Below are 17,860 nucleotides of genomic sequence, written 5' to 3' on the forward strand. Positions count from 1 at the left end.
GGCGCGTCCCCTCAGGAACAGCTCAGAGCCCCTGAGACCCCCCGAGAGGAACAGGCCCCACTGTGGACCCCATCTCAGAGACTCCCTCATCCTCAAGGTCCCCCTCCCTCAGGAACCGCCCTTTGAAGATCCCCTCTCTCAGAGACGCCCTCCCTCAGGAATTTCCCCTTCACAGACTCCCACCCTCGGGACCCCCTCCCTCAGAGCCCCCGTGTCCCGGCGCGTCCCTCACAGACCCCTTCCCTCAGCGCTCTCCGCCAGGGGGCGCCCCTCTCCCGCCGCCGCCGTGGCCCCGCCCCCGTCCCCGCGCGCAGCCGCCGTCGCTATGGCAACTGAGAGAGGTGGGCGTGGGCGGAGACTCATATGACCCCGCCCATATTTATTTTCATCACGTGAGATGGGCGGGGTTACCAATACCACGCCCATCTAGTGGGACAAACGTGACAGTGTAGGGCGGAGTATAGAGAGCCACGCCCCGTCATTTAACCCAAAGCGCACGCGCCAATTGTCAGGGGTGTGGTCAGTGACCACACCCTTCATTTGCATGTGATAGGCGTGGTCAGATTCGCGCACGCGCAGAAGCAAGTCGTGATTCCGGTTGGGCGTGGCAGGGCGGGGCAAGGCAGGGCGTGACGTAACTCGCGCGCGTACGCGCGGCGGGGGGGGGGGGGGGGGGGGGGGGTGTCCCGTCATGAGCGCGCATGCGCGGTGGGGGGGGGAAGCTTGAACCAGTGTGGCGCTCAGGCGCCGCAGTTTGGGGATCGCTGTCCCAGTATGAGCCCCCTCACACTAGTACAGACTCGGGCCGCACCAGTGGGAGAGCCCTGCTCCCAGCACGGAGCGGGCCCACACCGGCACCGAGCGGTCCCGAGCAGTCCGAGTCCCCCTGTCCCGGTCCGGAGCGGTCCCGAGCGGTCCGAGCTCCCCTGTCCCCATCCGGAGCGGTCCCGAGCGGTCCGAGCCCCCTGTCCCGGTCCAGCCCAGCATCACCTCCAGCCCCCCTCAATTTCTGGGGAAACGCCCCCAGGCCATTCCCTCCCACCTTTCCCCCAGCCCCGACAGCTCCCGGGTCCGTTTTCCTTCAATAAATTCCCTCCCGTGGGACTTTCCCCCAGCACACCCCAGAGAAAAACGATGGGAAAAGAAACCCCTCCCAATTATCCAAACTACCAAAATAAATTTAATGGCAAAATTAAAATATTTTGCGAGCTCCAGAGGCACCTCCTGCCCGACCGCGGGAGACGTATCCCATGGAAATTTTATGGATCATTTATTCTCTCCTTCCCAGGAGCGAAATTTCAGGCGGGGGGGAAGAATTCCCTGCTCTCCTTCCTTCCCGCACCGTCCCGGGGGCTGCGGCATGAAGAAGGGCTGGGAAAGGAGAAGGAAGAGGGATTGGGAAAGCAGAAATCCCTGCCAGTCCCTTGGGACGAGCTCGACCCCGCAGAGAATCCCCAGAGCAGGGAAAGAAGCGAAAATTCCCCCCGCAGCCTCCCCTCGCCTCCTGTCGCGTCCTGGGTTAGATCCTGGGTTTTTTAGCAGATTTTTTCTGCCCCCAAACCCAGCGGGAATGGGTGGAAGGGGGAAAAGCCCCTTTTCCAGCCAGCAGGCGGGATTGTGGAAGCGCTTCCCGGGAAATCTCCGCTCTCCCGGGATGGGGCGAGCCCGGACCCAGCCCCGGGATGACGGATCACTGCTCCAAGGACCGGGAAATACCGGGCTGGGGCTTTCCCCCTGCTTTCCATGTGTCCTTCAGGGATTTCTGAGCCCTGAAACGGGATCGTGGAATCGCAGGATTTTTTGGGAGGGATCTTGGAGCTCATCCAGCCCCGTTTGTCCCACAGGTGCCGCCCTCCCAGGGGCTCCAAGCCCCGTGCAGGGACAATTGCGGGCGTGGCAATGACGGTCCCGAAGGTCCCTTCCGAGCCCAAACCATTCCATGAAGATCGGGAGATCCCACTTCCTGCCACTCCACATCCCCGGGCCATCCTCCTCCTCCTCTCCCAGCCCCGCCGATCCCTTTTTCCAGGCTGGAGCAGCACAAAAACCGCGGCTGCCGCTCACAGCTCTTGGGATTTACAAGAAGGAATGAAATTCCGTGCAGGAATTAAATCCTCCCGAATTCTGCCCGTGCCGGCTGTCCCGGGGATGCCGAGCAGAGCCGGGATTTGGCCCCAAACCCTTCGTGCCGGGTGAATTGAGGGCAGAAAAGCAGCAGGGAATCAGGAGAGAGGGAGGGAATTCAAACCCTCCTCGGCCACAAACTTTCCCCAGAGCTCGGGGGACACAAATTCCCGATGGGAAAAATGTAAAAATTTGTATGGAAAACGCGTCTCGCTGGCATGGCCGTGCCAGTGGGGAAAAGCCTTGGAAGATTTTGGGACATTTTTTTGGCATGAAAAGATAACCCCAAAAGCCGGGATGGGAATGAGCAGCTTCCACCATTCTCCCGAAATCCTTCCGCGCCACGAAATTGCCTCTGATGAGCTCCCATTTCTTCCCAGACGTTGTTTTCCCCTCCTCGGCCTCATTAAATCAATTTAAAGGCGATTTCGAAGCGTTTTCCCCACGCAAACCGCGGCGGCTGAACCCGGTGCCCGCGGCTGCGGGGGCTCTGCTGCGCCGGGGGCTCGTTTGCTCCCGGGATTTTGGGTTTAGGGGACACCCGATAAACCCTGGAGCGGCAGCAGCAGGGGTTCTCTGGGAGCTCTCTCGCTGCTTTATTAGGTGCTGCAGGTGGCTGCACCCGGGTGGGGATTTGAGGAAGGAAATTGGGAAATTGCCGAATATCCCGATTTTTTAGATTGCAGAGTGCCCAATCCTGGGTTGGGGTGGGCTGAGCTGGCTCTGCCCAAAATCCAACATTCCAAGCCACCAATAAGAGGATTTTGGATGGCCTAGGTCGGTTCTCGATCTATCCCAAATACTCTCAGATCCTTCAGGAGCAGCCAAATCCAGGTGTCCTGCGGGTCCCCAGGCCGGGTTCACCCTCGGGCTCTGAGGGGACAGCAGGAGCAGCCGGAGCCTGCAAAGAGCCGGGAGTGCTGGGGGTGGCACTCCGGTACCGGCGGCATTCATTCTGTCCCGGTGCAGCACCGGGCACTCACTGGGAGCTGGATCGGCTGCCCGAGCCCACCGGGCTTTCGGGAGGGGTGGCAGCCCCCGGAGCGCCGGGCGCTGGCGCCCCAAGAGTGCCCTGCCCTTCGGGGCGCTCCCGGGTGGGGGAGAGAGGTCGCGTGGGCAGCGGGGCTGGGTGGGCACCGGGTGGTCAGCGGGAATCCGGGTGGGCACCGGGTGGTCAGCGGGGTCCGGAACCCTCCGGGGAAGCCCCCGCGCTACCGGGGCCACGTGAAATTCTCGCCACGCCCCCTTCGCCGTGACCGCCCCCATCCCTGCCCTTATATGGCCCGTGTGGGCGGGGCCAAGGCGGTGCTGCGCAGGCAGGGGCGGGGCCGGGGGCGCCGGTTCCCCGCAAAAGGCGGCAGCGGGCGGGCTGGGGGCGGCAGCGGGGCCGGGGTTCAGGTACCGGTACCGGGCAGGGGGCACCGGGGCCGAGGTACCGGGCAGGGGGTTCAACAGGGACGGCGGGGCCGGGGCTCAGTTACCGGTACGGGACAGGGGACACCGGGGCTGGGGCTCAGGTACCGGTACCGGGGACCAGGTACTGGGCAAGGGACAGCGGAGGTACCGGGGACACCGAGGCAGGGGCTCAGGTGCTGGGCAGGGGACAGGGGGACACCGGGGCTCAGGTCCCGGACAGGGGACACCGGGGCCGGCCAAGCCCAGCCGTTCTCCGCGCCCGCCGCCCCGGCCGTGCCACCGGCGCTCCCCGGGACACGGGGGCGACCGCTGCGGGCGAACCGGGGGTGCGGGAGCGGTGCGGGGGCCCCGGGGGTGGCGGGATGGTTCCCAGCTCCCGGGCTGTCCCCGGTGGCAGCAGCGGCACGGGCCGGGCGCTGAGGCTCCCCGGTGCTTCCTGGTTTGCCGTTCCCGTGCTGCTTTGGGGGTCCCGTGTGTGTCTGACCCCCCCCCCCCTTCCCGGTGCCCTGGGAGGTGTCGGGGGTCCCCTGTGCCCCCCCCCCCACCCCGTGACTCCCTAAACTGGGAGCTTTGGGGCTTTCCCTGCCAAAATTCGGATCCCCTTGGGGTTGTGGTGTCCCCATCCCGTTTTGGGGGGCTCAGCCCCGAGCACCCCCAGTAATCCGGGAGTTCTGGGCTGTTCCGGGGCGTCGCCACATCCCGGAAAGGCACCATTGTCCTCCCCCCTCTGGGGCGCCCCCTTTTTGGGGGGCCTTCGAAACCGGGAAATTCCGGGGTGCCGTGGGGTGTTCGTGTGAATTCAGGGCTTCCTGTAAGGTGATTTTGGGGTTCCTGGCTGCCGTGGGGGTGTCAATGTGAATTTAGGGCTTCCTGTAAGGCGATTTTAGCGTTTCCTGTAAGGCTGATTTTGGGGTTTTTGGCTGCTCTCATGATTAAGCACCCCATTTAAACCCACGTTCAAAGTCCCAGTTCGGGATTTTTGGGGGGGGGGGGGGTTGGGGGGAAGCTGAGCCCCCCGACACGGCATTAATCACCTTACTTCTTGATTCCCCAGCGCCTTCCCATATTTCGGAGGATCCCGAGCCGTGCCAGCCCCAGGAAAATCAAGGTACGGGGGGATTTTTATGCACCAGGAATTGAGGGATCCTCTCTGGGCATCCCAAAAGAGTTTTTGGGGCGGTTTGGGGTCGGCAGAGGCGGCTGAGCCGCTCCTTCCTCTCCTCTTCAAGGCTGGAGCTTTGAGAAAAGTTGGGTGTTTTTTCTCGGAAAGAGGTTTTCGGGAGAAGCGACGTTTTTGCGGCGTCTCCTCCTCCTCCCCCCGAGCCGCCCGTGACTCATCTTCCTCCGGCCGGGGAAGGAGCCGCGGCTGCGGCGGGACACGAAAATCCCGGGAAATTGCAGTTTAAATTGCGGTCAAACCCGGGAAAAATCCCTGGAAACCGCGGGGAGCAAAAATCCAGAGAGGTGATGGGGAAAGCAAGGTGTGAGTGGAGCGAAAATCCCGGGAAATTGGGGTTTAAACCCAGGGAAGAGGGAGGAAAAATCCAGGGAAGTGATGGGGAAATCAAGGGGGACAGGAATCCCAGGACATTAAGATTAAATCCAGGGAAATCGAGCAGTAAGGGGAGAAAAATCCAGGGAAATTAAGATTAAACCCGAGGATGAATGGAGAGAAATCCAGGGAAATATGGGGAAACCAAGGGGAGCAAAAATGGTGTAAATGAAGTTTTAAAAAGCCCCGATGTTGGGCTGGACCTGGTGGAAATGGGGTGAAATAAAGGGGAAAAATTTCCAGGGTGAGATTTGGTTCCCTCTGGAGTCCTGGAGCAAGGAAAATCTGGGATATGATGATGCAGATGATGATGAGGGTGATAGGAGATGTCTGCCCCAGATCTCCAGGGTGTGACCAGATCAGGACTGAGATGTCCTAGCAATAACAAAAATCCCAAAAATCAGATTTTTCCCAGGTAAAAACACGCCTGGGATCATGGCTGAGGTTTGTTTCCCTGAATCCCGCTGTGTTTAGGGAGGAATAAATGGAAAATCCAGGTGTTTTTTCCCCATTTAATGGCTAATCCTGCTCCAGAGAATAATTTTTAACTTCTTGTGGCTGAGCCAAAGCAGAGCCAGCCTGGCCTGAGCTCCCTGAGGGGAAATTCTGGAATTGTCAGGGATTGAGAGAGGGAAAATCCCACTTGGAGGTGGGCTGGGATGCAAATAGAAGCCTGAAAAGGAGAGGAATGGGAATGGAAATGGTTCTGGGAATTAAAAAGAACATAAATAAATTCAGGGAGATGATGGTGAAAGTGAGGGGTGAGAGGAGCAAAGAATCCAGGGAAAATTTGAGGAAAGCAAGGGGAGCAAAATCCAGGGAAATTAGGATTAAACTGAGGTGTGAGTGGAACAAAAACGTGCCAGGGGTGGCACTGCCAGGATGTCCCCAGTGCCACCCCCTCATTTTCAGCCTCTGCTGACTCAGCTCCTCCTTGGGCCCATTTCTCTTATCTCGGCCCTTATCAGGTCAACCCTCGCCCTTTTTCCCCGCTAATAAACGGAAAAGGGTGGAAAACAACACCTGGATTTTTATCCGGGCGCCCGAAGGCGTTTCCTCTTTCCCAGGAACCCCAGGAGCTGCTTCGGGCTCTCCTGGGCAGGGATTCTCCTGGCCTGGAGCCGTTCCTGATCCTGTTCCTGCTTCCCCCTGGGTGGAAAAGGGCATTTCTGGCACACGAAGCCTCCCTCGTTTTTCTCTGGAAAAGTTGGAGCCGTTTCCTGAGGGTTCTCCCACCTTCTCCGTGCCCCAGGCGTGGCTGCTGCTCCAATTTCCCAATTCCAGGCAGCAACAGCTCTGGCTGCTGCATCATCCCCTCCTCCTCCTCCTCCTCCCTCCTTGGGCAGGTCGAGGTTCTGGGGAATGAGAATTCCCTTTTCCAGCGGGCACATCCTAGGGAAGGGACAGACAGGGATCTGGGCTCTTTGCTGCCCCAGGGAGCTCCCTAAAATCCGTTCCTCCCCCCAAATATCCCTCCCATCCCCATAAATCCCCAGCTCCAGCTTTTAACTCCAGATTTTAAATTCCCTGCTCCAAAAATCAGCAAAATTCCAGCAAAATTCTGACAAGGCCCAGCTCTATTTTTAGGACGTGTCTCCTGGCCTTGGGCTCACCTGGGAGGGGACAGCAAATCCCAGATTTCCTGGGAATTGCCTGTGTGGCTCCACACCTCGCCAGGGCTGTTTCCAGCACAAAAGAGGATTTTACTCCTCAGTATGGGGCTGGTGCTGCCCTTCCACCTCTGCTTTGGGAATTTTTCCATAGGGAGAGCCCTTCCCAGCGCAGTTTTTCTGGAATTATGGGGTCTTTTCCCATTTCCTCCTGAGGGAGTCTTGGGCTCTACAATCCCTTCCTGAGGGACTGGGACCCTCTAAGAATTCCATAGGGAAAACCTGGATTTGTGTCCTGCTGCTGCCCAGGGTGGCCCTGGGGACACTGCTTGGGACAGGGCACAAAAATTGGGATTTTGGGGCTGTTTCATTCTTGGAAAGGCCCTGACCCCATGTGGAATCCCAAGGCCATGGAATCCAGACTCTTCCTTGGAATCCTGGAAAATCCCAAATTGGGATCATCCCCTCCAACCCCTGGCCCTACACTGGACACAAAAATCCCAAATATCCACGAGCATTCTGCAAAAACTCCTCGGGCTGCAGCAGCCTCAGGGCCCTGTCCATTCCCTGGGAAGCTTTTCCACCCTCTGGATGAGGAATTTTCCTTAAAATGCACCCTAAACCTTCCCAGGGATCCTGTCCCAGCAGCTTCAGATAATCCTCGCTCCAATCCCGGGAATTAAGGTTGAAATTCCCCAAATTCCAGCTCCTCTCCCCAGTCCCTGTTTTCAGGGCAGATTTCAGGAGCATTGTGCTGGAATTTTGCTGGAATTTTCCTCCCTCTGGAGCAAAAAACAAGCCCCAAGGGAGGCTGGAAATGGTAAAAAAAATAAAAATCCGTGTTGAAAATTCCTGTGAATTGTGTTTTCCCGGGGTGGCTTTCTCTCTCCGGAGGGTGACAGAGCAAAAACCTGTTTGGGAATATTTCGAAATCCAGGGAGAAGCTCCGGAGGAGTTCTGGAATTTCCCACAAGCAGGGGCAGCTTCTGCCTGTCAGCCTTCCCCGGATTTTGTCTGGGATACAAGAGGAAGGAATTGGACAGCCTGGAATTAGGGATTAGGAAATAAAGGAGCTAGGGGAAGGATTTGGGGCAGGAGGAGGAAATCCAGGAAGGGTTCAGGAGACACCAGGGAAGACTCTGTGGGAAAAATTCCCATTCCTTGATTTTTTTTTAAATTTTTCCTTGGAAAGGGGGGAAGGCTTCTCCATGGAATGACCACAGTGGTGCTGGAGGTATCTTTTTTTGGGGTAAAATCCCAGGAAAAGCTGGGCTCAGTTGGATTTTCCCATTTAGAAGGAGCAGTGGGATGTGTTTGGAGCCCAGGGAATGGCAGTCCAAGGGGCTAACCTGGAATATTCCCAATTTTTTATGGGAGAAAACCAGAGAGAAAACCAGGATCTGTGGGTGCCAAATTCCTCACCCCGGAGTTCCCTCCTGTGCCAGGGCTGGGAGCTCTGGAGTTGCCAGGCTCGTTTTTCCCAGCTGGAATTCCCAGGGGCGTTGGATCCGTCCCTGCTCTTTGCTCCGATTCCGTTGGGAAACTTTCACCCCTTCCCTCTCCTGGCTTTCCATGGATTTTTATTCATCTGGAATGTCCCAGTGCAGCGGCTCCTGTGGGGTTTTGGGAATTCTTTGTCTAGGGATCCTCCAGCTCAGCCCCAACCCCAAAGCCCAGCTGGGAAAATCCAAATGAAAACAAAATTCCAAAGGAATTAAAGGAATGAAGGTGAAAATCCAGGCTTTGGTTGGGAATGGTGGCAGAGGAGAGCTGGGAATGCTGTCCGAGGAAATTCCCCAAATCCAGATCTTGGCCCAGAATCCCCCTCAGGAATCCCTGGAAAACAGCCCCAAAGCAGAGGGAATTATTTAATTGGGAGTTTAATGGGATTTAAGTGATTTAAAGGTGCAGCTGGAATTTGGGAATTGGGAGGGTTTGGAATGGGAAAAAAGCACTTTTTTCCTCTCCTTTTTTTAAAGGAAAACATTCCAGAGGCACCGGGAATTTTTAATGAGCCTTGGGGTTGTTAAGTGAGCCTCTCCCAACCCCAGAGCTTTCCCAGCATTCCAGAATCCCAAAAATCTATTGGAATTTTTTTGGGTGGTTTTAATGCCCAGAGCCAATGGGAATAAAAATTCCTTACCCGAATCAGGGGGAATGCAAGGAAAACTCCTAGATTTTAGGGATAATTTTACACTGAGCCCCTGACTTTGCCCCAGATGGGGTGGAATTAATAGAAAATTGGTGACGAATTCCATTTTTTCCGCTCGCAGCCATGGACCTGGGCGCCTGCAGCACCTCGGTGGCCGACGCCGCCGGGGAGTGCGAGCGCGGCGTGCCCAGGGTCTGCGGGGTCTGCGGGGACAGAGCCACCGGCTTCCACTTCAACGCCATGACCTGCGAGGGCTGCAAGGGCTTCTTCAGGTGGGCCCGGGCCTCTGGGACTGCCCCATCCCAAAAAAACCCAGGAATCCCAAGGGGAAACCAATGGGGTGCTGGAATTCCCGGTGGTGCCGCGTTCCCATGGTGTAAAGGGGGGAAATTGTTTATTTCTTTTGTGGGATGGGGTTTTTCCCTGTTTGTCCAGGGTTTTTCATGGATCTGGGAACTTTGCACCCCCCCATCCCAAAAAACTCTGGGAGTCCCAATGGGAAACCAACAGGGTGCTGAAATAGGCCTGGAATTCCCGGTGGTGCTGCATTCCCATGGTGTAAAAGGAGGGAAAATCATTGATTTCTTTTGTGGGATGGGTTTTGCGCCATTTTTCCAGGGTTTTTCATGGATCTGGGAGATTTGCAGTGCTTCAGGAGAAGGGGGGAGTGTGGGAAAACTCCCCTGGGGTTACAAATTGGGATTTACTCCCAGCCCTAAAATCTCAAAAACTTCTGGGACTGGGGAATGAGGAAGGGCAGGGGATGCCCTGGAGCAGCTCTTTGCAAAATCCAGCATTTCCAGGGAATTCTACTGTCCCCCTTGGGAATTCTGGGTCACCCTGGGAGTTCTGCCCCCATCCCCACTCCCTGCTGAAGCCCTCCCCAGCACCAATCCCTCATTCCAGGCCAGGAATGAGGCCTGGAATTCTCTATTTTTAGCCCCTGGGATCCCAAGTCTGCCTGGGAATGGGTGGCTCAGGAAGGTTTCCATGGAATTCCAGCCCAGCCTGGCTCCGGTATCACCCTGGGAGCCTCTGGAGCCACCCAAGCTGCAATTTTCATTCCAAACCTGGAATTTTGGCCTGCCCTGAGCCCTGGGAATATTTTTCCCTGCTCCAAGGCCTCGTTGTTTGTGCATTCCCGGCCTTTCCTCGGGGTTTTGTGGAAAAAAAAAATAAGCTTCTTGTGCACCAAAATCTGGAATTTTGGGGTGTCCAGGGCTGAATTCCAAGTGCTGGGATTGTGTTTCCCCACTTGGAGCAGCAAAATTCCAAAGGTTTTGGAGGAATGGGGGAAAACAGGGCCCTGCCATCCATTTTTCTGGGATGAATTCCTGAAAATCCCAAATTCCTGTCAGGAAAGGGCAGAGTGCAGCCACTTTGTTTACCTCTCCCTTTCTAAATGCAGCTTTTAATTCCTGGGGCTGCAGGCGAGGGAATCTTGAAGATTTTTACCCAGATTTGATTCTTTTACCCATTTTAAAATATTTTACTTTATATTTTACTAAAAATTTTATTTTGTTACCCATATGTGATATTTTAGCCCATATTTGACATATTTTACCCCTATTTGATTTTTTTTTTTACCCAGTTTTGATATTTTTGACCCATTTTTTATCTGAGTATTGGCCTTGGGCACTTGTAGGGATTGGGCAGCCACAGCTTTTCTGGGAATTCTATTCCAGGGCCTCACAGGGAGGAATTTCTTCCCAATATCCCATCTACCACCTTTTTCCTGGGAAACTCTGGCTCTGACCCTTTGGGCTGGGAAGATTCTGATCATTTTTCCTTGGAAGTTTCTGCCCTTGACCCTTTATCCTTGGGGTATTTTGGCTCCGACCCTTTACCCCAGGAAGATTCTGGCTCTGACCTTTTGTCCTGGAAGGTTCTGACCCTTTGTCCTTGGAAATTCTGGCTCTGGCCGTTATTCCTTGGAAGGTTTTGGCTCTGCCCTGTTGGCTGGCAGGCTCTGACCCTTTTCCCTGGGTTATTTTGGCTCTGACCCTTTGTCCCGGTGGCTCCACGTTCCCATTCCGCTGTGGTTTCCCTGCAGCTCAGGGTTGTCATTTTCAGGCTCCTTTCTCTGTGTCCTGCAGCGAGAATTCCTCTCCCTGCACACCCAAAATGTGCTCAGGCCAGTTCTGCCAGCAAAGCCGGGCTTAGGGCGGCTGGGTTTAACCACACGGCCCCAGCTCGGGTTTATTTTGCTGCCGGGGGGGGTTTCTCTGCAATCCTGCCATCCTTCCACCCTCCTGGCCTTAAAAATCCCTGTTTAAACCCAAAGCCTTCTTAAACGTACATGCTGGACTGGGCTTAGAGCAGCCTGGTTTAGTGGAAGGGGATCAAGCTGGGTTTAAGGTCATTTCCCCCAAACCATTTTGGGATAAACCCTTGGGTGTTTCCCTGGGGGGAATTTTCCTTTCCCAGCAGTGCCTGCAGCTCCCAACCCAGCTGATGTCTGGAGCACCAGCCAAACCAGCAGGAATGGAGCCTAAAAAGGGTTTTTGTCCCTTTTGCAGGAGGAGCATGAAGAGGAAGGCCATGTTCACCTGTCCCTTCAGCGGGGAGTGCCACATCACCAAGGACAACCGGCGGCACTGCCAGGCCTGCCGGCTGAAACGCTGCCTGGACATCGGCATGATGAAGGAGTGTGAGTGTGCAAGGGCTGTGAGTGAGTGTGCAAGCACTGTGAGTGTGCGAGGGCTGTGAATGTGAGTGTCCAGCCCAGGGAATGCTCATGGGGCCCTGGCTGTGCCTCTGCCACCTCCCTGGTGCCACAGGGAACCTCCCAGGGATGCAAAGGGCAGAGGAAGCAGCAGGTAATGATTGAGAGGAGCTGGTTTAATGATTCCTTCCCATCCCAGAGTTGTGTTCTCATGGATTCTCCTGGGGTTTTCTTTGAGGAAAATCAGCTCCATGGCTCCCAATGGCTCTGAAAATTCTCTTTTCCAGTGTGTTCCATGCTCCACAGGGAGAGCTGGATGAGCTTTCCCAAACCCCATGGAGCTGGGTTGGGTTTTCCTCTTCTCCCTCTGAGATTTTTTTTCCTGACCCTTTTTTCCATGTGGGATAAAGCAGGGACTTAAGTCAACAGCAGAGGGAATAAAAGCAGTTTTTAAGCCCAGTCCAAACACACAAATGTGGCCCAAATGTTTGTTTTCTCCGGGTGTATTTAGAGATAAGTGGCTTTTAAAATTAAAACATGTTTGAGGTGCTGGGGAGGAGCTGGGTGCTCCTGGAGAGCTCCAACCAAACATTTTCTGTTGGGAGATTGTGGCCAGGGTGTCCATGGAGCTGGAAATTCGGGCTATGGAAGTAGGGCCCTTTCTCTGATGTGCTAAACAGCCTGATGTCACCCCAGGGCCTCCAGAAAATCAGCATTTGGAGTGTTTGTGAGGGCAAAAATGCTTACATTTTCAATGACCCTGATGGGAATCCCTGGATTTTATTCTTTGGGATTGGCAGGTTGATGAGGGAGGAAAAGGCCGCACCCCACCCTGTCTGTCCCCAAATTCTGGGGAGCTGTCCCTGTTTTTTGGGAGCCTCTAATGAGGGAAGTGCTTTAATTTGTACCAGCAGCCAATTAATTACCCAGGAAGGGCTGGCAAGTTGCTGGGCAGCAATTCCAGGGGGTTTTCTCCAGGTTTTCTCCACGTTTTCCCCACAGGAGTTAACGTGTAAACAGCCCCGTTAGCAAATCCTGCCTGCATTAACCAAAACTGACCCAGACAGGCTAAAAATAGCTAAAAATGGACTTTGCTGCTGGAAAAATGAGGGAGGACGAAGGGTTGGAGTTATTTTTAGGTGGAAGAAGGGAATCAGGAAGGTTTTGAGGCTTTGTTTTCCACAGAGTGTTGGGATTCAGGGCTGGGAATGTGGGGTAGGGAGGAAGAGAAGCAGGGCAGAGCCTTGAGCTGGGGATAATTTGGGGTCTTCCACACCTCTGAAATTTGGGTTTTGTCCCAGTTTGGGGCAGGAGGAGCTGGGTCTGGCCAGCTGAGGGGTTTGGTGACCCCAATTCTCCCAGCCCTGTGCCAGGCCCAGGTCACCACGTGGCGTTTCCAGGCCCCAGCTTGGGCAAATATTTGTGGTTTTCTGCCTGTCTGGGGACAAGAAGGGCAGAGAAAACCCCTCCAGGCCTTGGGATTGGGGAATTCTTAGCCAGGGCCTGTCTCCTCCTCACAGGATGGCCTGGGAAATCCGGCTTTTCCCTCTTTCTAGGTGGCCAGAAAATGTGGAATTACCCCTTCCCTGCCTTCTTCCAGCTGCCTGCAGCTGAGGGAGGGGTGTCTGTCCCTCAGGGGTGTCAGGGCTTCCTTGGATCCTTCTCTAATAATCGCTAAAAATAGGATTTTTTAACAGCTCCTGCTCTCTGTGCAGCACCAGGGTGGGTGACCCTGAGCAGGCCCCTGTGGATCTGATGCTTTTTGTAATAAAAACTGGCAAGGGGAAATGGCAAAATCCTGATTTTCCTCCCTGATGGTAGAGGTGGGAGTGACCTTTCAGCCCCTCCTGAGGTGTCCCAGGCCCCTGTGAGGTTGTGCAAGGCTGGGGAATGGAAAATGGAGAATGGAAAATCGCCCTGGGCCAAAGGAGCCAGCGAGGCCGAGGCCTCCTTGCCTTGAGCTCCTCCTGCTGACCTCTCGCCCCAAATTCCACCTTGGCCCTCCCAGCACGGGGTCCCTGCACCAGAAACTTCAGAAACAGCCCCTGAGGTGTCCAGTCCCTGCAGAAAGGGCTGAGGAAAAGGAACTCCTTTTTCCTTTCCTCCTCCTCAAAACAGCGCTTTGAGGGGGCTCTGCTGTGACCCCAGAGATTTCTGCAGCTCCCCGCTGCCTTTGTCACTCTCAGCCCCTCTGAGGCTGCTCAGGGCTTGGAGTGATTGATAAAAAAGTGAAGATTTGAGCCCAAATTGCCCTCAGCTGCTCCTTTTTCCTGAGCAAACAGGCCCAGCCTTGCGTGGAGCCCAACCTTTGGCCGCTGCCGAGCGCCGCCACCCCAATAAAAGCCATAAATCCCCAGCCCTGAGTGCCTTGACCTTAAAAATCAGATTAAATCTGCCCTGAAGCAGCGCTGGACACCCCTGGTGGCAGCTGGGAGCCGAGGGTTTGGGGATTTGAGAGGGCTGAGCAAACAGGGAGGGAGCAGAACGGGCACGGGGCACGGCTGGCATGGCCTCGGTGCCCCCAGAGCCTCCCCTGAAAGCACCAAAAGCCTCCTGGGCACAGGAGGAAACGGGGCCAAGCTGTTGTAGGGGCACAAAGGGATTTTCCAGGTGGCAAAAGCAATTTTCCAGGGGCTGGGTGTGGCATCCAGGGGTCATTCTAATCCCTGGTTCCACCCCTTTTCCTCTCCCAGTCATCCTTACAGACGAGGAGGTGCAGAGGAAGAGGGAGATGATCCTGAAGAGGAAGGAAGAGGAAGCCCTGAGGGAAAGCCTCAAACCCAAACTCTCAGAGGAGCAACAGAAAGTCATCGACATCCTGCTTGAGGCCCATCGCAAAACCTACGACCCCACCTATGCTGACTTCACCAAATTTCGGGTACTGACCCCAAAAGATCTCTTTCATCCCTCAAATTCCCCCTGCAAAATCCACAGACCCCTCTGCCAGCTCCATTCCTCAAGGAGTTTTCTCTGTTTTCTCCCCCAGCCCCCTGTGAGGAGCCAACCCAGCAGCAGAGGGGCCACAAAATCCTCGTCCCTGCTCACCCAGGACCTGTCCTCAGAGGATTCCTCAGATCTCTTCAGCTCCGAGGCCTTCAGCACATTCCCAGGTGTGCCCCAGCTCCTCCTGGCCCCAAACTGGGATTGGCAGCCAGGGAGGGACCCCAGAGCCTGCCTTGGGCTGGAGGTGACACCTCAAACCGCCCCAAATTCCAGGGGAGGGGATGGGCTGTGCCAGAGCCCAAATTAACCCCAGCACAACGGTCTGCCATGCTCCTCCTCTTCCTCATCCCACATTCCCCGACTGGGATCCCAAACTAGCCCTGAATCCTGTGGAGAACCTGGCCTCAAAAGCCCCCAGATTCCCTCCCCTCACCCCTCCAGGGCTCAGAGGGGCAGAAAGGCAGCTCCTCCACCCAGATTTGGGATTCCAGAGCCTCTGTTCAGCTCTGGGGGGCTCGCTGGGGTGCTCAGAGCGTTTCCAGAGCCTCTGCTCAGCTCGGGGGGGCTCGCTGGGGTGCTCACCGCTTTTCCCCCCGCAGACCCCGCGGAGCCGCCGCCGTTCCCCAGCCTGGCGCTGCAGGAGGAGCAGGACGAGAGCTCCTCGGTGAACCTGGAGTTCTCCCAGCTCTCCATGCTCCCACACCTGGCTGACCTGGTCAGCTACAGCATCCAGAAGGTGATCGGCTTTGCCAAGATGATCCCGGGATTCAGGTGAGGCTGAAGATCCCAAATCTGGTATTTCCTGCCCCTGGGAATCCCGTGCTGCCCCTCCCAGCCATTCCTCCACCCTGTTCCCTTCCCAGCTCTGCTCTATGTCTCTCCCCTTCCCTGGGGTTCTCCCCTTCTTCCAGTACCCTGGAAAACACACACAGATTCCACCCAGAGCTCCTGCAGCACCCGAGGGGCCCAGGAGGGGCCTCAGGCTCTGTTCATTCCAAGATTTGGGACTAAAATGCACCTTAAATAACCCCTGGAATGGGAATTCCTGGGAAGGGGCCTCAGGTTCTGTTCATTCCAAGATTTGAGGCAAAAATGCACCTGAAAAAAACCCTGGAATGGGAATTCCTGAGAAGGCACCTCAGGCTCTCTTCATTCCATGATTTGGGACCAAAATGCACATGAAAAAAACCTTGGAATGGGAATTCCTGGGGAGAGAGCCTCAGCTGAGCACCCTGGGGATGGCAGCTCCTTCTGGCCCTGTCCTGTGTCCCCTGAGCGCCCCGCTCCTCACCCAGAGGGCAAATCCTCCTGCAGGGATCTGTCTGTGGAGGACCAGATCGTGCTGCTCAAGTGCAGCGCCATGGAGGTGATCATGCTGCGCTCCAACGAGTCCTTCACCCTCGAGGACATGTCCTGGACCTGCGGCAGCAGCGACTTCAAGTACAGGGTCAGCGACGTCACCCAGGGTAAGGGAGCCCCAGCCCCAAATCCTGAAATTCCCTGACTTTCCCCCTGCTGGGCCTTCTCTGCACCTGGCTGAGAACGGGGGTGGGTCCTGCCCCAAATCCTGGGGGTTTGGGAGGTGACAAGTGGTGCTTCAAGGTCTGCAGTGGCACCTCAGGGTCTCCAGTCCCACCTCCTCAATGGCTCCAGTGCCACCCCAATGTGTTGGAAAAAATCCCAGTCCAAAGGGAAAGATCCCCTTCCAGAGGAAAATGAGCCTTTTCCAGAGCCCCCCTGAGGCCCCATTCTCTCCACAGCCGGGCACAGCATGGCCTTGCTGGAGCCACTGGTGAAGTTCCAGGTGGGGCTGAAGAAGCTGAACCTGCACGAGGAGGAGCATGTGCTGCTCATGGCCATCTGCATCCTGTCCCCAGGTAGGGGCAGACCCATTCCAAATCCGAAAAACCCACAAAAGGGAGGGGAAAAACCCATCAGTACGGCTGACCCTAAAAAGGGATGAAAGGAAGGGAAAACCCCCAGACCATAAAAAGGGACAAAAGGGAAGGGAATTATCCCAAACCCTAAAAAGGGGTGAAAGGGAGGGATCCCCCCAAACCATAAAAAGCCCCAAAAGGCAGGGAAACCCCCCAGAGCCCTGTCGCCCCCCAGCAGCGGGGCCTGCCCTGAGCGCTGCCCGTCCCGCAGACCGGCCGGGCGTGCGGGAGCCGCTGCGGGTGGAGGCGCTGCAGGAGCGGCTCTCGGAGGTGCTGCAGAGCTACATCCGCGCCCGGCACGCCGCGCCCGGCGGCCGCCTGCTCTACGCCAAGATGATCCAGAAGCTGGCGGACCTGCGCAGCCTCAACGAGGAGCACTCGCGGCAGTACCGCTGTCTGTCCTTCCAGCCCGAGCACAGCATGCAGCTCACGCCGCTGCTGCTCGAGGTCTTCGGCAACGAGATCTCCTGAGCGCCCGCACGGCAGGAGCGGCCCCGCAGCCCTGCGGGACGGGGAACCGGCGCTGGGTGTGCGGGAGGAGCTGAGCCCGGGCAGGGGTCGGCGTCTGGGGTCGCGGCTCCAGGAGCAGCTTCCCCGCATCTCCGCGGGTGGTTTGGGGCCGGGCTGCCCCGAATCTCTTCCTTTTGCGAATGTACGGAAGGGCAAGTGCCGGGAGATGAACTGGGATGAGCCAGAGGCAGCCGAGAAAGCCCCGAGGGGGGAAATGTCCTCGACCCTCAAAGGGAAGAGCAGGACGAGCTTTGTTTGCACTCCCTGGGAATGGGGAAGCAGGGGCATCTCCAGGAGACAGCCCCACTTTGGAGCGGGACCCCTCTGCGGGATGGGGTGATGACTGCTGGGATGGGACAGGACCCCTGGGATGAGGCAGGGACCCCAATTCCAGCTTGGCCTCCTTCCCCTGCCATGTTCTGGAGGCGGCTCCAGGCCCTTGTACCCACCCGAAACAAGGGGGCTTTGGGAGCTGGGGGGCTCCAGAGCCCTGGGAAGAGCCATGACAGCGCCCCGGGGCCACGAGCAACGGTAAGAGGGTCCCCGGTGTCCGGAGGGTCTCCGGCTCGGGCCAATAAACTCCTGCTTGGGCAAACCAACTCAGCGCCAGGCTCGTGTGTCCGTCCATCCATCCATCCATCCATCCATCCATCCATCCATCCATCCATCCATCCATCCATCCATCCATCCATCCATCCATCCATCCATCCATCCATCCATCCATCCATCCATCCATCCATCCATCCATCCATCCATCCATCCATCCATCCCTGTGTGTCTGACCATCCCTGGGTCCCCGGGGGCCGCGCAGGACCGTGTGTGTCTGTCCCGGAGGTGTCCGTGTGTCCGCGTCCCTCGGTCCCGCCCGCCAGAGGGCGCTCGCCACACCAAACCGCCTCCTTGGCCGCGTCCCGTGCGCGTGCGCACTCGCTGGGGGCGGGGCTGATCCCG

General features: G+C 56.7%; 1 protein-coding gene across 1 annotated transcript; it reads left to right on the plus strand.

The window, feature by feature from the left end:
- Nucleotides 1–3,489: 3,489 nt before the first annotated feature.
- On the plus strand, nucleotides 3,490–17,504 carry VDR (vitamin D receptor). Its single transcript, XM_059491241.1, has 10 exons — nucleotides 3,490–3,522; nucleotides 4,595–4,648; nucleotides 8,976–9,126; nucleotides 11,374–11,504; nucleotides 14,213–14,397; nucleotides 14,506–14,629; nucleotides 15,062–15,233; nucleotides 15,777–15,928; nucleotides 16,223–16,339; nucleotides 16,611–17,504. Exons 3-10 carry the CDS (start codon nucleotides 8,978–8,980, stop codon nucleotides 16,868–16,870), a joined length of 1,290 nt encoding a protein of 429 aa, XP_059347224.1. The 5' UTR covers nucleotides 3,490–3,522; nucleotides 4,595–4,648; nucleotides 8,976–8,977; the 3' UTR covers nucleotides 16,871–17,504.
- Nucleotides 17,505–17,860: the final 356 nt, after the last annotated feature.

This window comes from Ammospiza nelsoni, chromosome 32 (genome assembly GCF_027579445.1).
Source record: "Ammospiza nelsoni isolate bAmmNel1 chromosome 32, bAmmNel1.pri, whole genome shotgun sequence".
Taxonomy (NCBI): Eukaryota; Metazoa; Chordata; class Aves; order Passeriformes; family Passerellidae; genus Ammospiza; species Ammospiza nelsoni.